The 22,149-nt window shown below is 51.9% G+C and overlaps 2 protein-coding genes across 6 annotated transcripts in view; both read right to left on the bottom strand.

Moving 5' to 3' along the window:
• The window catches only part of USP48 (ubiquitin specific peptidase 48), a 30,198-nt gene extending 13,114 nt beyond the window's left edge, over positions 1 to 17,084 (bottom strand). The window contains exons 1-14 of one of the 5 annotated variants that reach the window (XM_062507533.1): positions 16,842 to 17,084; positions 15,824 to 15,944; positions 15,596 to 15,737; positions 14,398 to 14,525; positions 12,765 to 12,889; positions 12,106 to 12,214; positions 10,778 to 10,911; positions 10,520 to 10,602; positions 9,836 to 10,015; positions 7,191 to 7,316; positions 4,858 to 5,007; positions 2,345 to 2,545; positions 993 to 1,107; positions 728 to 858 (exon numbers count right to left, since the gene is read on the bottom strand). In XM_062507533.1, the coding sequence (XP_062363517.1) occupies positions 728 to 858; positions 993 to 1,107; positions 2,345 to 2,545; positions 4,858 to 5,007; positions 7,191 to 7,316; positions 9,836 to 10,015; positions 10,520 to 10,602; positions 10,778 to 10,911; positions 12,106 to 12,214; positions 12,765 to 12,889; positions 14,398 to 14,525; positions 15,596 to 15,737; positions 15,824 to 15,944; positions 16,842 to 16,975 (1,879 nt within the window). In that variant the 5' untranslated portion in view covers positions 16,976 to 17,084. Of the gene's footprint in view, positions 1 to 727; positions 859 to 992; positions 1,108 to 2,344; positions 2,546 to 4,857; positions 5,008 to 7,190; positions 7,317 to 9,835; positions 10,016 to 10,519; positions 10,603 to 10,777; positions 10,912 to 12,105; positions 12,215 to 12,764; positions 12,890 to 14,397; positions 14,526 to 15,595; positions 15,738 to 15,823; positions 15,989 to 16,841 lie in introns of all 5 variants that reach the window. The other 4 variants (XM_062507532.1, XM_062507530.1, XM_062507531.1 and 1 more) reach the window with 4 other exon arrangements.
• An 878-nt stretch (positions 17,085 to 17,962) lies between these two features.
• The window catches only part of HSPG2 (heparan sulfate proteoglycan 2), a 38,593-nt gene continuing 34,406 nt past the window's right edge, over positions 17,963 to 22,149 (bottom strand). Inside the window, exons 83-93 of the mRNA XM_062507389.1 lie at positions 21,695 to 21,916; positions 21,368 to 21,600; positions 20,802 to 20,904; positions 20,322 to 20,459; positions 19,666 to 19,719; positions 19,498 to 19,573; positions 19,282 to 19,360; positions 19,112 to 19,182; positions 18,912 to 18,995; positions 18,739 to 18,842; positions 17,963 to 18,251 (exon numbers count right to left, since the gene is read on the bottom strand). Of these exons, the coding sequence (XP_062363373.1) occupies positions 18,088 to 18,251; positions 18,739 to 18,842; positions 18,912 to 18,995; positions 19,112 to 19,182; positions 19,282 to 19,360; positions 19,498 to 19,573; positions 19,666 to 19,719; positions 20,322 to 20,459; positions 20,802 to 20,904; positions 21,368 to 21,600; positions 21,695 to 21,916 (1,328 nt within the window). The 3' untranslated portion in view covers positions 17,963 to 18,087. The remainder of the gene's footprint in view (positions 18,252 to 18,738; positions 18,843 to 18,911; positions 18,996 to 19,111; positions 19,183 to 19,281; positions 19,361 to 19,497; positions 19,574 to 19,665; positions 19,720 to 20,321; positions 20,460 to 20,801; positions 20,905 to 21,367; positions 21,601 to 21,694; positions 21,917 to 22,149) is intronic.

Here is a 22,149-nt window from a genome sequence, read left to right as displayed (position 1 = left end):
AGTTGCAACCTGTTGTGAATCAGTCATCCCCCAAGGAACGATGAGTGGTAACTCAGGACTACCCTTTTCTCCGTGAGTGCTCCTCCTTATCAGGGGGGCTGAGGTGTCCTCCAGCCTTCGAGCCCAAGATCAGTGTCCTGAGTTATCATTCCCACTTTGATTCCAACGAGCTTCTTACCCAGTTCAAAGAAGCTCAGTAAGATTTTCAAACGTTTAAAGAGCAGAAGGCAAATAAAACATCCATGTATTCTCATGATATTGGAACAGAATGGAATGCAATTCATGATATTTGTTCCTAGGCTGCATTTTCCCAGTGCTGCTGCATCAGCTGTGCTATTTTATCCCTCAACCTTCACAATAAACATCATCATCATCCCTTTCCCAAGGTAATTTTCACGTTTCTTCCTTCCCTCTGCTCTCTCATTCAGAGAAAAGTAGATGAAAAGATCATGTGTCTGGGGTGGCAATTTCACACAGCATTGTAAAAGCACTTATCACCTCATCTCCCCCTCCAGCATGAGGATCACCCCGCAGTTTTTAAGCTTAGCAAAGAAAAAGCTCCTTAAATTAAGGCCCTTTTTTATTCGACTTATTATCCTTTCCTCCCTACTCATATAAGGGGAACAAAACAGCTACAGAAACCCCTAACATGTCTTTTGTTAGGAGGGATCAGGCAGAGCTGGTGAGTCTCTACAGCAGCAGAAATTAGGAACTCAGGAGTAAATACCTTTGTTTTGCGCATTTCCATTCATTTTTCCATTACTGTGCTCTGCATCTTCATCTTGCTCATTTAACTGCTCCAGAGCCAGCTGACGCCAGCTTCTCAAGGATGCCTTTCCAACCCAAAACCCGTCGTTCCTGCAGGGAGACAACAGCACTGGTACCTCCAAATCACAGCTCCCTTCTTCAGAGCCCAAACAGGGAAATCTTTAGGAAAAAGCTGCTTTAGCACTTCTAAAAAGCATCTTTGACAGCATTTGAGACTTCCATACCCCTTGATTGTCATCTTCAGCAGGTTGGTCACAGTTTTGTAGTCCTCGTTCAGCTGGTTCTTCAGCCGCAGGATTCGGCACCTTTCCACCACACAGTCCTTGCAAAGTGCTTTGACTGGGGGGGGGGGGGGGGGGGCGGGGGGACGGAAGAAACACAGTTTTTTACACTATTCATTGCATAATTTATTGCACAGGTGGTTTCCTGCTGGTTTGAAGGCCCTCAGACATGTGTGTACCAACTATCCTGCCTCAGGATGGGTGATTTCATGTGTAAATGATGAAATCCTTGGGGTTACAGCCACCTCAGGCCACGTTTAAAGCTTAAAGAAGCATAAAATACTTCAAACAAGGTGTGATCTGTTCCACTGCTTCACAGGTCCGCTCTCACAGCCCAGCACCCAGCCACAGGAGGAAATGCCAGGAAAACAAACACCTGTATTGTGGCACTTTGCCAGTTCCACCCAGAAAAACCACTCTCCTGCAAGGCTGCACTGGACAAAGGAAGTAGAAATCGCAGCTGGGTGTGTACTTAAGATTTTCAGCCTGGATCAAGAGGAGAAGGGAAGCTTCGTGTCCATCCTTTTACCCATCCCTCCCTCCCTGCCAGCCATACTCAATCCACAACCCTGCAGGCAATCTTCCACTTGACTAATAAACCTTGCCCTGTTTTTCCCCACAAAGGCCGCCTGCGTCACATGCAGTTTCTTCCCTAGAAGCTCCCAGTAGGAACTGAGCTAATTTGGTCTCAGTGGGAGTTACTGAGCAACTTCCTAAAAAGAATGAAACCTGGGGCTTGCTTGATGAGGGGATTCCAAAGCCTGGAGGAGTTGGGCTGACCCTGAAAAGCAGAATGTGTGGTAGATACTTCCACAGAAGCAGGCTAACAGGTAAGTGCTTCCTTGGATGAGGTGACAGACAGGAAGGGGTATTTCTGGCCTGAATACTCCATTAGACCCAGCCCACACAGGAGCTGTGGGTGCTGCAGGCACAGAAAATAATTGTCAAGAGTTTGGAGTGTTGCATGTCTAAGTTTTATTTTCTAGAATCACCTTCAAACCTTCCAAGTATTATGTTTCCTTAGCCAAGTGCCCCATTCCTCCACAGCAATTCCTCCAGGCACAGCCCTTCCCTGAGCAGAGCCCAGGGCCAAAGCAGACCCTGTGATCACCCTAAATGGGTTTGGGAAATGGTAACAGAATTAAGTGATATTAAAAAAATCTCCTGGAAATAAGGCAGCACTAAAGCCATGCACTGGAATATAGTTATGATGATAAAGGATGGCTGAAAACAGGGCTGGGACCAGAATAAGGCTCCAAACCACATCCCAGGAGGTGACTTGGAGAGGATGTTACCATTGAGCCGGGGCCCTCCTCCATATCGCCGGTAGAAGAAGTCGGCCACATATTCTGATATCCTCTTCATCAGGGATATTTTATCAGGATGGAGTTTGCCATGGGAGCACAGGCAGGCTGTGTTATCAATAGGTTTGGGAGGAGTGGACTCATCCAGCCACTTCTGCAGCCATTCCAGAGAGATGAAGTCATAGGGGGAACCTGGAAGGGAGAAACCATAAAGAGAAACAAGACCATATATGTCACCTCCAACACCAGGTGGTATTTAATAATTAGTCTTAAAAATGAACAGCAATCACTGTTGATTAAATCTCTGAGGTACAAGTTTTCAAAGGTCTGATCCAGTTTCTCCCACCCCATTCTGATCTCAGTGTCACAGATTTGGAAGACAGGAGCTACGTGAGATTAAGATATGCAGATCATTTTGGATTCAGCAATCAATATGCACCAGCTCCAAAGACGAATGGGAGTGCTGTCAAACCTTTTGGGGATTACTGGAGAGCAGTCAAGGAAAGGGGAAGGTTTTCCTATCATTCATCAAGGGACTGATATAATATTTAAATCATGATCATATATTACAGGCTTTTTCTACAACAGAGGGAGTTCACTGGGGCAATCTGAAAATTAAAGGCAACAATAGCAGAGACAAAGTCAGTGCTCCCCCTATCCTTTCAGCACCCAAATTTTCAGAGTCTCTTACAATTTTAGGTGAGAAAATGTTAAAATTTACACTGCAAATGGAAAACTTGCTTAGATTTTTTGCTGAAGCAGAGCAGCAGGCTTGCCCCTGTTTGCTGTAAGAGAAGTACAAAGCTGAGATTCAGGAGCAGGTCAGTGCTTGTATGAGCAGGTTGGGGTGAAACCCCTGTATCTCAATACTGAGGCACAGTATCACTACATAACGCTTCTGTGGTATGACTGGGAAATTAGGAAGAATTCAAACCCATTCTGTGCTGCCATAAGGGCAGCTTTGAAAGGGTGGGGAAATGCACCCGTTGGTGACATTTATAACTGAGCACAAACACTTCATGTTTCCTAGGGGGGAGCAACAGAGAAGTAAGAGGAAAATACAGAAGACAGGAAAACACTGTCTCCAGCTTGCACTGGAGCTCTGTGAAGCCTCTTTTCCTCCACAGCCTCAATGCACAGTGTTTTGATCTTATGCAATGCCCTCCGCAGCCGTGACCTCCAGAGAATTGCATCGCTGTCAGAACTGGTTTGCTAGTTTGGGATGAAACTGCCTCCCCGAGAAAGGAGGGTTTTCTGGGGCAGGCTCCACAGAACTGGCAGAAAACATGTCTGCACAGCTGCAGAAAGAGCCCCAAGCTCCAGAGAGATAGGACCAGAGCAGTGCTGGAATGATGCTCCCTCCAGCTGTGCTGGAAGTGCTGTGCCTGTGATGTGCCAGCAGCAAGCAGAGGGTGCCTCAGGGCAAACTTTTAGGTCCTGTCATCTCTAAATTGGGGCAGAAGAGCTTCACCTGCACTGATAAAAACTGTATTTTTTGAGATTTATTCCACTGTCACCTCAGAACTGCCAAGAGCAAACTCTTCTGTTCCTGCTGAGGAAAATCACACTGGAACTGTGCTACTGTTCCTTTTCACAGGTGACTTGCGGCAGGTATATCCCTCCAGCACAACTCTGATCTCACAATGACATCTGAGTGCTGCTCAGGCTCATGAGGAGCTGTAACAGTGCTCCAGAGTTAAGCACCTGCATTCCCAAACTGGAGAGGCAGAAGTTTACAGCAACAGGAGTTTGCTGTTGGGCTACTCCAATCTTGTGGTGGACTCTAAGCATCCAATAATAAAAGCTGAACAGTGAATTCTCTTACAGGCCACACAATTAAACCCACTTTCAAGTCTTCAGTTATAATTATGCAGCAGTTTTTAGGAGAGGTACATAGTGAAGACAAATTCCCTGGGCTGGATGGACAGAGCAAGTTTTGAGGGAGATCGGTGAGAAAAACAAGGTGAGAAATATAACTGTGTGCTGAGGCAACAGGACATAAGGAGGAAAAAAAGCTTAATCCCAGTCTCCCTACAAAACTGAGAGATGGAGCAGTGAAAGACTGTCAGGGATGGATCCAGTAATTTTCTGCTGGAGGTCAGGCATTCTCTTAGCCTGTTACCTGTTGATGAATTGGGCTCACCAGCTCCCAAACCTGCCTTGAGCTGGCAATTTGGGAGCAGGCAGTTATTCCACCTCGATGCTCCTAAGGAGCTAAGCTGCTCACCAGGCAGAAGAGAGTCACAAAGCTTGAGGCTGATGGATGGAGAAGGAGCAGGAGGGAATTAGCGATGCCAGAGGCCATCAGAATGAGAAAAGGAGAAAAATAGGTTAAGAAAGGAAAAGAAGCAAGGGAAAACAAATGTAAGCATGCATGAAGCTCTCCATTTGCAGAGGGCTGCAGGAATGCCTTCCAGCAAGGCCATAGGAGTTGGGAGTTAGTCACAAATCATTCCTAAGCTTAACAGCTCTACTACAGCAATACTCCACAATGTCTTACAGACCAGCTTCAGCGGGTAACCTTTGGTAGAGCTCCTTCACCTCCTCGTGTTTGATCTTGCCTCTGGCCACGCTCTGTTTGCGCATCTCAGCCATTTCGTTGCACCACTCCTCAAACTTGCAGTTATCCCGCTCTACCAGCTCCTGCAGAAAAGCTTGGGAAAGAAAACAAACCCAGGAATTGAAGGGAAAATGCCAGCTATGTTAATTACCATGGGTTATCTGGGGATAACGAACTTAAAAATTCCCTCCCATAGCCTTGCCCCTTGCCGGGCAAGGTCTTTCCCCAAGCCAAGCACACGGACATTGCTCTCTGATACTGACTGTTGCAGACGATTAAATGCAAAGTTTTGCACCCAAGAAAATAATTTACTCGGGGTTGGTTGCAATGTTAAGTGCAGCTCATCTGTCCTGCCTCATCATTCCTGAGGGGAGGGTGGAAAACAAAAGCTTTTTACCCTCTGGATACACCCAAAGCCTGTCATGACTTGTAAACCGTAGTTGCAAACCCAAGGGCAAAGAGCCCTCAGGAGATGGGAGATTAGCCAGGGCAGATCAACAGAAAGGTGAAGGAAATGGGGATTTTTGCTGCCACTGATGGAAAAACCGTGAACAAACCAAACCTCAGCAGGGAAAAAAGAAGATAAACCACTTCCCTCACAGGGCTGGTGGGAGGGAGTGGGGGGAACCTCTGCTTATCTGAGGCTTTTTCCTATTTGGAATTATTCTGAAGAGCTAAAATATCTCCAAAAAGATTAACTCTTGACCAAAATATCCACCTAGGGAGAATATTCAGTATTAAAAAATAACCAGCGTAACCTCCTTGAGATCAGATCCAAGTTATGTCTCTCCACTGTCCCAGAAAAGCCACTTTTCAACAGCATCAAAGCAAAATGCCTCAAAATTACAGTTCCATGAAACCTCCCCACAACCACAGAGTTCGACTGCTGCCCTTCACTCCCTGTTCCCTGGCACGATTCCACTGGAAACAAAGGCAACCGCGGGACTGTGCAGGAATCTGGAGTTGGGTGGGGAGTTTTATGTTGAGTTATTGTTTTGGGCAGAAGGGTAGGAGGAAAGGGAGAGCAAGAAAGCTCAGCAAACAGGCTGAAAATACAGATCCAGTTAGGAATAGTGCTAATTCCTGAAGTTTTATGTCTTGGAAGTTGTGTTTTAAACAGGGGGGGGGGCTTAGGAGAGGTTTGGGGTGTTATAAGGTGTATGATTTACCCCCTCTGCAGAGATCCAAAAGGACCTGTCACCTCTGCTGTCCCCACTCCACAGAAAAATGAGTGAAGGGGGAACACACCTCAGCACCAGGGGCCTAATTAGTATTTCTAATCAAGGAGAAGCCAAACAGGAAATATTAAATCCACACGTAAAGCCCACAGGGAGTTCTGGCACCCCCATAATTCTAAAGTACAACATGAAGGCACTTGGCCCAAACTCCCATTCGGGGCTTGAAGCCTCTTTATTTTCATGTCATTTATTCCTGATGTGGCAAGGCTGAAGCAATTGCAGAGGGAACCTGACATCTGTCAGGATTATTCACCTCCTCGTGCATTGCTGATGACATTTAACCACACTCTTCTCCCGCACCTTAGGAATCCAAGCAGGATTGCAGTGGAGAATCCCAGTGAGGTGATGTCCTCTTAACTCCTTCCCAGCTTGACCAGCTGGGTAAGAAAGCAATGTCTGAGTGGGATATGGGAAGGATTAGCAGTTTAATGTGACTTAAGTGCTGGGAAAATCCAGGGGTTTCACTGATCAAGACACCAAGGTGCCACACAGAACTTTTGGGGCTCATGGCAGTCAAAAATCATGGAATCCTGGAGGGGGTTTAGAGAGACCTTGAAGATCATTCTGTTTCATCCAGGCACACCTTCCACTAATCCCCACTGCTTCAAGCCCCATCCAACCTGACCTTGGACACTTCCAGGAATAGAGTAGCCACAGCTGCCTCTGGGCACCCTGTGCCAGGGCCTTACCAGCCTCACAGCCAGGAATTCCTTCCCAATATCCCATCTAACCCTGCCTCTTGCAGTGGGAAGACATTTCCTCTTGTCCTGTCACTCCATCTCTTGTCCCAGTTCCCTCTCCAGCTCTCTTGGAGCCCCTTTAGGCACTGGAAGGGGCTCTGAGATCTCCCTGGGGCTTTCTCCAGCTCTCCCAGCCTGGAATCAGAGCAGAGGGGCTCCAGCAACTTCCTAGCCCTAAACGGGGTTTCAAGCAAAATTCGTCCTCCTGGCCCACCAGCCCTAAACGGGGTTTCAAGCAAAATTCGTCCTCCTGGCCCACCTGCAGCACTGCAGGATGAGCTGGGTCCCTGGGGTCTCACCTGGCACTTGGACTGTGAGGGATTTCTCACGGGCTTGCAGCCTGTATACCAGCATGTAGGCATTGCGGGAGCAGTGTGTGCCCTTCCCACACTTGGGCTTACGGGTCTGGGATTTTGATGGCTCCGCTGTGGAAACAAAAGGCAAAATCTTAGCAGCACATGAGCTCCTTCCCTGATCGTCCATTAACAGGATGAGTTTGCCACCCAGCCAGCTTCCCTGTGCCAGGCCTCTGTGCCAAGCACTGGGCTTGGCATGACTCAAAATTGTATCCCAGAGAAAGCCCAAAATCTCTCCAGCCTTTCTTGGTAAATCAAAGGGACTAAATTTAGGAGCCTGCTCAGAACCTCCCTTCTCAAGAGCCCTTTTTTTCTCCCCAGTGGAACTTCTCTGAGCCAAAAGCCACTCTTGGAAAAACATCCTTTCTCTGTTTTGCCTCTTGTTCTGCTGTCCTGACTCCAAAGAAAAGAGTCAGGGAAAAGAATTGTATTTACAGGTGATTGTGGATATGAAAAAAAAAAAACCACAGCAAAGCTTGTAGAAAGCCAAGAGCCATGGAAAGGGTTATTTTTGAGCAGCTGTTAGGAGATGTAAAGTTGTGTTGTAAGAGCTGCTGTTTCCAGATGGATTCTCAGGCAAGGAAAACACTTCTCTGCAGCTGCAGCTTCAGAAATCAAACTATTAAAAAAAAAAAAAAAAGGAACAATGTTCCATAAGTCAAACTCTAAATGAACCATTAAGTTTCTTTTTCCCAAATTCTGAAAACGTTCTTTCCCCCCCCCCCCCACACACCATTCAGCGGACTTCCCAGACTATTTATCTGCATTTTATCCAAGAATTTTCCAAACTGTTCCCATCTCCACGGCCCACAGTCTCCCCGCCACAGACCTCCACGAGACCTTCAGTTTATGTTACCGACCTTCTCTTGATATTACATGTATTTGTAACAAAGAAAGGCCTCAGTTTTGCCTGGAACATGCAAATTACATCAAAACTTGATAAAAATATGGAGTTCTCAGCTTAAAGAGGCTCCTGAACACACTTTACTTCTATTATCAAAACAGCCTTGAATTGAAATATGAGAAATAAGAACATTTACTTGCAGTTAAGCTTAAAACTTTATAAAATTGAGGTCACAGCAGTTTATTTGCATCTCATTTTGTTGCACTGGGTGAGTGGAAAGGGTAAAAACAAAGGCTGAACTGCTCTTGGTGCCTTTGAGGGCTCAGTTTCCCTGTGCACCACTAGATGTCCGGCCAGCTCCAGCCTGGGCTGGCAGCAAGCAGAGGCAAGAGGAATGGGACAGAGCTGCTGGCACAGGCAGGATCATGGAATCTCTAAGGTTGGAAAAGCTCTCCAAGATGATCAAATCCAACCATTAACCCAGCACTGCCAGGTCCACCACCAACCCATTCACGTTTTTAACACCTCCAGAGACGATGACTCTACCAATGCCCTGCACAGCCTATTCCAATGCCTGACTACACCTTCTATGAAAGATTTTTCCCAATATCCAACCTAAACGTCCCTTGGCACACACATCCCTCTCCTCCTGTCCCTGTGCCCTGGAAGCAGAGCCCAACCCCACCCCCAGCTGCCCCCTCCTGTCAGGGAGTTGTGCAGAGCCAGAAGGTCCCCCCTGAGCTTCCTTTTCTCCAGGCTGAGCCCCCTCCACCTCCTTCAACTACTCTTCAGAATTCTCCAAACTCTTTTCCTTGTGCTCCAGACCCTTTCCCAGCTCCACTGCCCATCTCTGGACATATTCCAGCACCTCAAGAAGCATCATGCATGTGAGAACAAGGAAATGGGAGACGGCTGATGTTCCATTACACCAAACCAAAGCACCACTTGAATCTGCAGGTCTTTTTTTCTCTAAAGATGCCTTAAATAAACAACATTCCATAAATTCCAACCACAGCAAAGCATCCTGGTGGGTAAGAACTCCTGGGAGTGGACTGCTTGCACTGCAAGTAAATTTCTTAATTTCCCCAGTTTTCCCTGCCGTGAGCACCTGCACTACAGAACACTGAGCTACTACAAAAGCATTTCAACTCCAAATGAGCTGCTCTTATTTACTGACTGCAGAGTGAGAAATCCACAGGTCCAGCCTCAGCCCAAACTTTCCAAAGAATCTCCAAAAAATCCAGTGCAGGATCATGGTGATCTGGGCAGCACACAATGAGCCAGTAAAACAGAAAAGCACCAATAAAAAAGCTCAGAGTAAAAAGGCAGTTTTAGCTTCCAAGTTGTTATTTGGATAAAAATCCTTTTTACTGCTCCCAAGTAAAACACTCAGTGGAAAGAGAACCATAATGTGTTAAGGAAACTGAAAGCATTCTCCTTATCTGTTCCAAGGAAGTGGCATGCGCCTGTTGCTCCCTGATAGGAACCTGCTGCCCGTGTTATCAGCATCTTATCTGCCAGAGAAATACTAGAGCAGCTGATTATGAGGTGTAAACACTCACACCGGTCTGAAATGAAGCAAATCTGGCTGCGATCACCAGGACTGCTGTTTCCCAAGTCCCTCCAAGCCTGACAGGCCATGTAGGAGCGTTCTGGGGAGGAGCAGGAGGCTGCATCTGGGGATGCCCGTGGTTTTGGCAGAAAGAGTTATTTTAAAAGGGCACTCACAACTGAAAGGTTTTACCTAGATCTTCCTCAATCCCCAGCTGCAGTTTCTTCCCCTCCATCTTCTCGATGTCCTCATCGTTGAACTTGTACCACTCGCCTGTCTGCGGGTCCTTCACATGGGCAATGTAGTGCCCGGAGTAGGCACTTACTCCACGGTGTATGAGCACAGCGCTCAGCTCGTAAACGTACACACCGTCTGCAAGGGAAGAGCACTTACACACAGCTCTGCAGCCAGCAGACTCATCCTTCCTGTCCTTAAACTTTGAGTTTCCACAAGGCAGTAAAGCCTGCACTTGAACTCACTGCTCTTCAGGACATTGCTAAGAGGGTTGTGGCTTAATAACAAGGATGTTGTTTGAAATACAGGCTTCAAATAACTCTTGACAGAATTTTCAATCAAAAAGAGGATTCAGAGTAATCAAAGAACCCCAGAATGGTTTGAGTTGGAAGAGATTTTAAAGCCCATCTTGCTCCACCTCTGTGCCATGGGCAGGGACATTTTCCACTATCCCAAGTTGCTCCAAGCCCCATCCAACCTGGCCTTGGACACCTCTAGGAACGGGGCAGCTACAGCTTCTCTGGCACCCTGTGCAAGGACCTTACCACCCTCACAGGGAGGAATTTCCTCCTAAATAGAATTACAGAGGAGATCTGCCAAGAGGCAACGGGCAAAGATAACAAAAAAGTGCCCCGAACTCACTTTTTTGCTCCATGAAAGGCTCCATGTCCAGCAGCTCTGAGAAGCCGATGTAGGTGTTCAGCTTCTTCTTGTGGCCAGTTTGTCTGTGTGGAGGCAAAGCTTTGGCTTGGGGCACAAACAGCTCACACCCCAAAATACCTCCCTTGAACCCCTATGAGCATCCCCTGAGAGCCTCAGACACCCTGTCACCCCTCAAATTAAAGCAGGAAGAGCAAGGTAGGTGACTTCCCCAATAGTTTCCAGGTAGTTTCCACTCACCTGTCAAACACAAAGCGCATGAGCTGCAGGTTGAGGGTGCAAGGCAGGCTGAGCAGCCGGATCTTCCTTGTGGCATTTTGCTTGCTCTGACAAGTCTCACAAAAATAGCGATTGTCCCCTTCTAATTTTTCTTCCTAAGTGTGGAGAGGCAGAGGGAAGTGTCTTGAGAACATGTCAGCATTAAAAGGTCAATTGAGCTACACAACAGCTGGAGAATGAGAAGCACCAAAGTTATTTTAATTATTTCAGTCTCTTCTCAGTTGCTTCCCAAATTTTTCTGGGTTAAAGACACGCCAATGACTGTGCTTAATGGCAAGGTCATAGCAGGTCGCTCTCACTTTAAGGCAAATTTTAGACTGAATCAAGCCCCATTCCAAGTTCTCGGGTCTCTTACTCTTGCTTCTCGTTTGACTGAGTTGGTTTATACCAAAGAAAGTAATTAAATCGCCCCTTTTATGAGTTCACATGGACGCAGTTAATGTTAAGCCACATTTTAGCTTGGAAACTACAACCCTCTGTTCAGCTACCCAAAACCCTGCAGGAGTCACTCACTGCCTAAGCAGCTCCATGGGCAGGATTAGGCCAGAGGAAAATTCCAACCCCCCCCAAAAATGTCACAGGGTTGTTTTGTGTGAAGGAGGAGCAATCAAATGCCAAGTTCACCAATTCAGGAATTTAATCTGTACACCCAAACCAGATTTTTTTCACAGCAGACCTTCCAGGCAGAGCAACTGGTTTGCTGAGTGCACCAGAAAGAAATGAGCTCAGGGAAGCGGTTCAGGTTAGCTCTGTCCTAAATAGTTTGAGTGGAATCCACACCTTAGCATGCCAGAGCTGAACTTCAGATCCAGGCAAATTTTTAAAACTGAACTGAGAGCACTTCCAGCTGTTCCTGAAGCTATTCCCAGCACTCCCTGGTAGTTCTGAGAGCACATTTTTTAGCAGGGAATGTCTCCTGTTGCTATGCAGATGAGCACTGACACAGAAAACATGGAAAGCAGCCGTTCTCCCAGTGCCATCTGTGACAAAGCAGGCAGACGCTTTTCTCGTAACTTTCCTGGCAAAGTATTGTAACTAAAAATGCAACTTTAAAGTGCTTTTTAAAGCCATAACAGGAGCATGCAATATCACAGAGCCTTTCCTTGCTCTGTGCCTCAATCCTCATTTTTTGGGTCTAAAAAAAAAAAAAAAAAATTTCACTTGGATCCATCTCCCTGAGCCAAGTTGGTGGCTTTGCTCTGACACTGACCTCAAAGGCTGTGAATTGGAGGAAGGAATTGAAATTCCTTGCTAAAAATAGCAGGACTCCAACCCCAAAGAGCTCATACCTTGAGGAATTCTGTTATACAGTCTGTCAACTGCTTGTGTCCTTGGATGTTTAACTCCAGCTCGTAAAATTTAGACACCAGTTTAGATTCTCTGCCACACTGGTTGCAGCTGGGATAGGAAAGAAGACAAAAATATATCTGAGGACAGGCCAGGGCTCATGCGTTGGAGCTCCCAAGCCTTCAGTAAACTATTCCTTGAATAAAAATAGGACAAAAAGTGAAGTCAGGGCTAAGGAGATTCACACCTCCACACCATAAAACTCCAGGAGAAGTTTTAAGCAGCTTAACAGCACCCACCAGGACCTGCCACAACTTGCATGCACCATTTTATGTTATTTTTAAGGTGAAATTCACAGCTCTGAGAACACAGGAATGAAAATACAACACCCAGGATGCTGTTTTCTGGCTGCCGGACCTGTCACTCCATTAACTCACTTGCAGGTTTAGTTGGTAAATTTTCATTAAAGGAGTAAAAGCAGCTGGAGAACTGCCACAGCAACACCAAACACACAGGAAAATGAAAAGGTAAACATTTCTCAGAAAGTGTTTCTGCTGCAGCTTAACTGCCTGCTCTGGTTGTTAGGAGAGATCTTCCCCTCCCAAATCCTTCTAAAAATTTAAATATTTACAGAAAGGGTATTGCCAAAATTATTACTTACACTGTGACATAGGCATACTCTCCACAAAACTGCTTTTGCACAATGTTCCGGACATCTGGGTTTTTCTGTTTGGACAAAGTATCTTCCAGCAGGGACATGAACAGCTTGGAAAACTCCTGGGCATCCTAAAAGAGAAAACTAAGTTCATTAACAATCCACCACAGCACAGTCACAACTCTGGCACTAATTCATTGCTAATTATCCCAAGCCCTCCACACAGGCTACGCCAAGGCTCTGTGCACAGCATGGAGAACTAAGGAAAACAGAGGAATTTGGCTAAAAGGACCGTGAGGCCCTCTGTGTGGGAGCACAGCAGGAGCTGCCCTGGCTCCTGGCCAGCCCTGCTGGGGGCTTTGACTCCTGCCCTGCTCCTCCCAGGATTCTGGAAGGGATAAAAACCTTCCTGTGGAGTTTTCGAGCCCCTTGATCCTCATTTTCACAGCTGTCTCTGCTCAGATGAGAGGTGAGAAGAGAAATAAAAACACCCCAAAAATGAGAAGCTGCCTATTGTTGATCTTGGTGACGCTCCAGAGCTTCCCCACACCCAGCTCGGGGCCTTTCTCTCCCACCCTGGTTATCTTCTTCTAAAAACAAGGTTTTGGCCTCTCTTGTCTGCCCTCTGGTGTCCCTGGTCAGTTTCCTTACCCTCCTGACCCTCCCAAGGAAACACTGGCAGTGCTCTGGTTCTTCCTCCAAAACCTCCCATTATCTTTCGAAGTGGATTTCCAAGCCGTGCTCCTCTCCCACCAGCTCCTCTCCCAGCTCTCTCCAGCTGCAGCCCCACAGGGCCCTGTAGCACTCATCTCCCACATGCTCCCCTCAGATCTTGGCTGGCTCCTGGTGATCCACCTCACCCTGAGGATCTCCTCACCACCCAATCCCCTGGGAGGAGCAGCCCACGAAACACCTGCAGGATCCTCACCACAGCTCTGGCTCCCACCTGACCCCATCCCATCGTTCCTGGTCTTCATCCCACCACTCCCTTGGCTCCTCCCCATCTTCTGCACTCATCACTTCCAAGCCTCATTCCATTGCTCCCTGGGCTCCTCTTTATATCCCTGTACTCATCCCATTGTTTCATGTCCTAATCCCATCACCTCCTAGGCTCCTCCTGATTTCTCTGTCTCCATCCCACTGCCCCTGGGCTCCTCCTGATCTCTGCATCATCATCCCATTGTCCCATGTCCTGATCCCATAACTCTAAGGGCTCCTCCTTGTCTCCCTGTTCTCATCCCATCATTCCCTGGGCTCTTCCTCACCTCCCTGGCCCCATCCCATCACTCCGTGTTCTCATTCCCTCACTCCCTGGACTCCTCCTGATCTCCTTGGCCTCATTCCCTTGCCCCTTAGCCCCATCTATCATTCTTTGGGCTCCTCCTATCTTCCTGTCCTCATCCCATTCCTCCTTGGACTCCTCATCTCCCTGGCCCCATCCCATCATTCCCTGGGCTCTTCCTGATGCCTCTGCACTCCTGACATCCTGGTCCCCCCTCCTGCACTCTGGGAGGGGCCCAGAGCCCCACCTCCCCCTTCATGTGTGCACCCAGAAGCCAGACCCAGCTGGGAGCTGTCCAGTGACTGCCCAAGGGTGATTCCCAACTTCTGGAAGTGCCAGGAATCCCCTCCCACACACCTGCTGCTGCCCGGTGTCGAGCCCCAATGCTTTGACAAAGCCTGAAGGGTCGATGTAGCGCCGCTTGCTGTTCTGCAGCAGAGCAAACAGGTACTGCAGGTGCTCACAGATGGTCTGGGGCTCATAGTCTGGGAAAAATAAAAGGCACAGCAGGAATTCAGGGCAAGAACGGATCACTCCGAGTATTTCACCACCACTAAAAGCGACAGGGTTGGAAGGTGGTTTGAGTTGTCAGGAAAACTGAAGTCGATCATGTAGGTGATGACAGCAAATCCCAGCACAAGCCAAACAGAAAATAATTCAGGCTGGAAAAAGCCCTTGAGATCATCACATCCAAATGTAAATATTTACATTCTGCAACTTTCAGACAGGAGTCTCTGCTCCCAGAGAACAAGGGACAGGATGAGAGGAAATGAATTTGAGTTGCATGAGGGGAGGTCGATGTAGGATATTAGGGAAAATTCCTCAATGGAACGGATTGTCAGGTACTGGAACAGGCTGCTCAGGGCATAGGCGGACTCACCATCCCTGAAGTGCTCAAAAACTGTCTGGATGTGGCACCTGGGTACATGGGTTAATGGTGGGCTTGGCAGTGCTGGGGGAATAGTCAGACTGATGATCTTGGAGGAGTCTTCCAACCTTAGGGATTCCATTATTCTATCCTGCAGTGCCCAGCATGAGCTGTGAGTGGTTTACATGGCATGCACCAATGACCCCAAAACACAGCTTCTTCTTTAGCCCAGAAGGTGAAACATTATTTACAACTACCATGAAACCAACAGAGCTGAAGTGGCTGCATTGACCCAGAGCTTCCCCAGGGAAAGCACCCAGGAGCAGAAAAAACTAGGAGCCTTAATCCTCTCTGAGGCCCAAATTTCAGCCCTGTCATGGGGTAAGTGCAGCTCTGTGACAGCACAGACCAGCCCTGATCAACATGTTCCACCCCCAGCACCACCACTAGGCCACTTTGCGAAGCAAGACCAAACCAGATCATTATTTTCAACCAGCTCAGATCACTCTGATCTAAGACATCACTTGGATTAAGGTTGGTTCATTCCCAAAATCCAGATGATGGCTCCAAACTAACAGTGCAGGGATGGCATGTACGGCTGCAGCTTCACCCATGAATTCTCCTGATAAACCTTATCTCAAAGTGCAATTTTAGGAGGAAAGGAACAAATCCCTTTCTGCCATGCACCTGTGTCCTTGGGAACACCATCCCCGCAGGTGCTGGGGCACAGGTAGAGTGCCTGCCGCAGCTCCAGGTTCAGGAACCACATCTGCAGGAAGGTGTTGACGTAGCACGTGGCACCAAGGTTTGTCAGGCCCACAAACGCATTCTGGGGGGACAGAAAAAGGGTCAGGAAAGGTCACCTCCTCTGGTCCCCAGCATCTCCCTGGGCCCCGAGGTGGGGTTTGGGGGTACCTTCTTGCGGCGCTCACAGTTGGGGTCATCAATGTTGTGGAAGCTGTTCTCGTCGATCTCGCCCAGCCACACGTGCTCCCCGATGCCCACCAGGCAGTTGGGGTTCCCCCGGCAGTTTCTCCTGGGGAGCCAGATCCCAGCTGTCACCCCCATGTCCCTTGGGAGCTTGGAGGGGTAACAGTGGGGGATACGAAGAAGTACATAATGTCGAATGGGATGAGACATGGAACATTGCCCCCCCACAAAAAAACAGTGGCTATAGGTGAGGAACGAGGTGGAGAATTAGAGAGATCTTCAGATCAAAAAAGGGACCCTAGGGACAAGTACGGGACCAAAGAAACTTCCTTTATCTGGGAAGCCAGGCAGGAACAGGGCTTGCCCCAACTCCAGGGTGAGTGCCATACTTCCAGCCAAGGAGATGAGCTCCCTACAACCCACAGGGACCCCTGTAAGTAGGGAGCCAGGCAGAGGGATTCCTACAAACCTGAGGCGGGACCCGTTCCTTTAATCTGCGAAGCCCTATAAAAGGGGAGGGACAAGAAAGAACAGTGGCTCCCCACAACCCCATGGGTGCTCTCCTATATCTGAAGAGCCCAGCAACAACGGGTCCCCCACAATACTAGGGCAGTACCCTGTATCTGGTAAGCCAGGTTAGAAGGAGGCTCTGCCACTCCAGGGGAGTTCCCCTGCATCTGAGGAGGCAGAGAACGAGAGGGGTCCCCACAAGCCGGGGGAGGCGGTCGCCTATGTCTGAGAAGAGAGGCCAGAGGTTCCCCACCAGCCCAGGGGATTCCCCTGTATCTAGGCAGCCACACAAGGAGACTGCTGAGGGCCGCCCCAGCCCCGGGGAATGAGGGTCCCCCAGAAGGGAACAAGGGGGAGCCTCCACCGACCCCGTGGGACCTCGGCAGGGGCGGGGTATGCCCTGCGCCTCATAGCAGAATAGAACACGGGGAGACACCCCAGATCCCAAGCGTGCTGTCGGGGGGGTTCGGTGTTCGGCCCGGCCCCGCGGTACCGGCAGGCGCCGCGCTGGCAAGGCTCCAGCCGGACGCGATAGGCCGCCTCAATGTGCTCCTGCGCCACCGCCTCGGGCGGCACCGTCTCGGTCCAGCGCCACGCCGCCTTCTCCAGCTGCAGCCGCGGCGCCATCGCTCCTGCCGACACCCCGGGGCTGCCCTGCCCGGGTCCGGTTCTTGCCCCGGTCCGGTCACGATCTCTCCCGGCCCCTCCCACCGCCCTCAGGGCCGGTGACGCCACGAGCGCGACGCCGTGACGGCGCGAGGCGCTTACGTTCACAGGCCGCGACGCGCGGGGCTGGGGGCGGGGCTTCCGCCAAGGGGGCCTGGCTTGGGCGCGCCAGATACAGGCTCGTGCCTGTCGAGGGGAGGGTCTTGAACCCGTCAGGAGCGTGACTTCCGACCACCAGGGGCGTGGCTTGCACGAGCCGTCGGGGGTGTGGCCTGTTGCAATGGAGGCGGGGCTCGCTCGCCATGCGGGCGAGGCTGGTGCTCTGGGGGGGGCCTGCACGGCCGGTGGGCGGGGCCTGCGGCGCGGGGCCGCTCTGGGTCCCATCGACACCCCGTCATCTGCACCGCGCCCCCCAGAGACCCCCGCCAGACGCCACAACAGCGAGGAACCCCCTGAACTCCCACACCCCATACCGCATCCCCCCAGACCACACCCCCCGCACCCCAATACCATAACCCTTCCATATCACACCTCCCTGTACCATAACTTCCCGGGCCCCGTACACCCCTGCACCTCCACATCGTGCCCCTAAATCCTCTCACTATACTCCCTCTCCTATACCCTCATAGCACCCCTCAAACCATCTCGCTCATACCATAGCCCCTGCACCCCAATACCAAAGCCCCCCTATATCCCCACACCACACCCCAACCCTCATGCTCCCCATCCCATCGCTCCTGCACCCCCATATTGCCCCGGCACAGCCCCCAAATACGGCAGCCACACTGGTTGTCTCTCCTTTAATAGCTGTCCCTTCGGGGGGGGGGGGGGGTCCTACCAACACCCCGATTGTTCCTCGCGCCCCCACCCCGCCGTCACCCTGGGCCCGGCCACCCCGGCACAGTTTCGGGGGACCGGTGGAAGGGGGGTGTAAACATTTTTGGGGGTCCCGGCCTCCCCCCAGAGTCAACCCGGGGCAGGAAAGCACCATTTCCTCCTGGTGGCTTTTTTTTTTTTTTTTTTGAACAGAATAAAATTGACCAAATTCCCCCCAGACTTTGCTTCAGGGTGGGTTAGGAGGGGCAGGGGGGCACAGGGGAACCCCCCACAGCACCGTGCCGGAGGTCGATGGGGTGTTGGGGGATCCCGGCGGACTCCAGCACCAGTCCCCGCACGCAGCCTGAGATGCCAGAGCTGAACTTGCCCGCTGTGAGGGCGCGGGGGTTGGGGGCACCGCCTGCAGGGGGACACAGGAGGCACTGGGTGAGGGGCACCCACTGGGCCCACCCATATTCTGGCCTGCGACACCTGCCCATGTCTGTCCTGCGTCCCATCAGGTGTCCCCACCCCATGTTCCACCATGTGTCCCATCCTGCATCCATCCCACATGTCTGTGTGACCATCCCTGTGTCCCATCATCTATTCCACCCTGTCCCATCCCATGTCCATCCCATGTCCAATCTCATGTTCCACCTGGTGTCTTATCCCAAGTGTCATCTCATGTCCACCCTATGTCCCATTCTGTGTCCATGCCACATCCCACCCCATATCTGTGTCCCACCCCATGTCCATCCCCTGTGCCATACCATGCCTCACCCCGTCTATCCCACATGCACCTCATGTCCATTCCACGTCCATCCCACATCCACCCTATGTCCATCTGTGTCCCAACCCATCCTCCTCATGACCCTATGTCCCCCCCGTGTCCACATGTCCCACCGTACCCACGTAGATGCTGCCTTCAGTGTTGGCCATGATGTTGGATCCGGGTGATTCCCCACTCACTGGCTCCTCTCCATCCACCTGGAGCTGCCCATGCCGGCCCTCCCTGTGGGGCACTGTCAGCACCTGCACCCCAACCCTACCCCACCCACCCCACACCCAGACCCCTGCCCACCTCGTCACCATCACCCGGTGCCACTCGCCATCATTGATGGGGTCTTCAGAGGTGATGGTGGCTTCGCCACTGCCTAGCTGGTAACTGTGGGGGGGGGGGCATGGTGTCAGTGTGAAGGGCACCTCAGAAGGCACCTTGTGAGGTTCAAGAGACCCCTGGGTGCCACATGTCATGCCAGGGGACCCTGGCTGTCCCCTCACCTGAACAACAGGTGCCCATCCTTCAATCCAAGGCCAAGGAAATCTTTGGCTCTGCCACCCTCACCGGGCTCCTGCAGGCACAGCGAGGTGTGAGCGGGGGGGGCACCTGGACCCCCGCCCGAGGGTCTCTCAGCCCAGTGCCCTCCCTGTTACCCTGTCCCCTCTCTCACCGTGCCGTGCCACAACAGCAGCCCCTGGGCGCTGTGTGTCCGCAGCTCCAGCTCGATGGTCTCGGGAGCCTCGGGGGGGCTGTGAGGGGAGGACTTGGGTGGTGGGGAGCAGCACCATACAGAGTGTAATGCCATGGGGGGGCGTGCAGCACCCCAAAACGGGGGGGTGCCATGGCAGAGGTGCAGCACCCAGTTTGGGTGTCCTGCGCCACTCACCCACGAGGGAAGAGGTGCCCGGGAAGGGCCAGGTATGATCCCTCCTGGAATGAAGCGCTGAACTGCCCAGGGGCATCTGGGGGAAGATGGCGGATCAGGGGGGGATGGGAGGAGGGGACCCCACCCACAGTTTGGGGGGGAAAAGGGGAAACGGGTGCAGGGACCCACCGCCACCCCCACTGCCCTCCTGCCAGTCCAGCTCCAGCTCTGCCAGTGCTGAGCCTATGGGACAAGAGGGAGTAAAGGGGGGGGGCATGTATCCCCTTGCTGTTCCCAAGTGCCCCCCCACTATGTTCCTGGGTGTCTGCAGTTGTTCCAGGTTTCCCCAAGTATTCCCCAAGCACGTGTCCCTGCCATGTACCCAGGTGTTCCTCTGTATCCCCAGTCAATCCACAAGGGTCTCCAGGTGTCCCCAGGTGTTACCCCATGTCCCAGGTGTCTCCAAATGCTGTGAGACGTTCCCATGTATGTCCCCCCCATGTCTTCAAGTGTCCCTAAGTGACTTCCTCCCATGTCCCCAAGTGTCTCCCCATGTTCTCAAGTTTCCCAATGTCCCCACACATCCCAAACTGTCTCCAAGTGTCCCCAGGTATTTCCAAGTATCCCCAAGTGTGTGTGTGCCTTGTGTCCCTATGTGTTTCCTTTGTTCCCACCACATCCTTCAGAGAACTGAGATGTCCTTCTGTGTCTGCAAGTGTCCCCAGGTGTCCTCCCTTTTCCCTCCATGTGTTCCCCCCTCACTGTGCTGGCAGTGTCCCAGCATGCTCTCCTTGGCCCTAGGTGTCCCCAAGACCTCTCCCCATGTCCCTGTGCTGTCCCCTCACGGTGCTGGCAGTGGGCCCCGCTGTGTCCAGGGGGGCAGTGGCAGGAGCCATGGACACAGGAGCCACCGTGCAGGCAGGGCCGGGAGGGGTGACAGCCTTTGGCCTGCTCCTCCTCCTCCTCCTCCTCACAGTGCGGGCCTGGAGATAGGAGGACATGGTCACTGGGGGTGACGGGTGAGTGTGCACAGCACTCATGGGCACAGCCCCCACGGGCATGCTGGGCACAGGTGAGTGAACAGGTATTCAAACAGGTGTGCATTGTATGAGCACATGGCACAGGTGAGTGCAGTGAGCAGGTGTTCACTGTATGAGCACATAGCACAGGTGAGTGAACAGGTGCGCACTGCGTGTGTGTGCCCATAGAGCACAGACACACACAGTGCACATGCACACACACCTATGCACACACACACAAACGCACACGCAGTTCATACACGCGTGCAAACCGCCCCCATCCCCCCATCCCATCCCCGCTCTCACCCCGGGTCCCCAGCCGACACGGGGCGCGGTGGCCGCAGGGCCGCACCCCCCGGCTGCGCAGGAACCGCTCCCGCAGCTCCACCCGCTTCCCGCTGATGGACACCTGCGGGGACACCGCCCACCGTCACGGCCCTGTTGGCGGGGTCCCTTACCAGCCCGGACGCCAACGGGTTTCCCCCGCCCCCACCCCCGCCAAGGGGAAGCCAGTGAGGGCCACCTCTCCAACGAAGGGACATCAGCAAGGGGACACCAATGGCACCATCCCTCAGCCACGGGTGTCATTTCCAACCAAGCGGACACAAAGGAGAGGCGTCATCAACCCAGTGAGAGAACTTCAACAAGGGGATGTGAAGGGAAGTCACCTCCCCAACAATGGGAAGGGGACACCGCCAACGGGGTCATCTTCCCAAGGAGACACCAAGAGGTGTCACCCCCCCAACAAGGGGACATCAGTGGGGGTCACTTCCATCCCCACCAAGGGGATCATTCCCCCAATATGATGGAATCCCCTCCCCACCTGAGGGGGGTCACCTGCCCACCAAGGGGACACAAGGCGAAGGTCTCACCTCTCCAATGCAGCCATGGAAGGAGGCGTTGGTAGGTGGGCGCAGAGGGGGCTCGGTGCCCCCCAGGTACAGGGGGCTGCGCAGGTTGAGCCCCTGGCTCTTGCCAGGCGAGGAGCGCTTTACCGGGGCGGCATCATCCACCACCAGTGTCCCATCCTTGTGAACACGTTCAGCTGTCACCCAGTGCCACTGGCCCAGGGCCACCGGCTCTGCACTCCGCAGCACTGCTGGGCCTGTGGGGATGGGGGATGGTGTTATGGGGGGCGCTGGGGGATGACCAGGGATGTTCGCAGAGCTGAAATCTCCACAGTGCCCTGTGCCACCCACCTGAGCCCAGCTCATAGCGGAACTCGAGGTAGCCACCGATCATGGCCAAGGCTACGAAATCCTCAACAGGGGCAGCTTTGCCAGCACTGAAGAGCAGGAGCCCATCGGGTGCCAGCGGCAGGAACTCAACCTCCAGCCGCAGCTCATGGTGCACGTTGGTGAGGGGTGGGTATGAGATGAAGGCTCCCTCCTCATCGAATGATGGCACATTCACCACCTCACCTGCACACCCCAGTCAGTGCCCAGTGTGGGATCCCCCCATCCTCAGGGTGGGACCTCCAGCTCCATCCTCAGAGCAACATCCATCCACAGCCTTCATACCCAGGGTGGGACAGCCAGCCAGCCAGCCAGCCAGCCAGCCATCCATCCATCCATCCACACATCCACCCATCCACCCATCCATCCCAACCTTCATCCCCATGATGGGACCAAATAATCCATCCCAGCCTTTATCC

This window comes from Cinclus cinclus, chromosome 23 (assembly GCF_963662255.1).
Source record: "Cinclus cinclus chromosome 23, bCinCin1.1, whole genome shotgun sequence".
NCBI lineage: Eukaryota > Metazoa > Chordata > Aves > Passeriformes > Cinclidae > Cinclus > Cinclus cinclus.
Note: the sequence above shows the minus strand (reverse complement) of the source record. Positions and strands in the feature narration are given on the sequence as shown.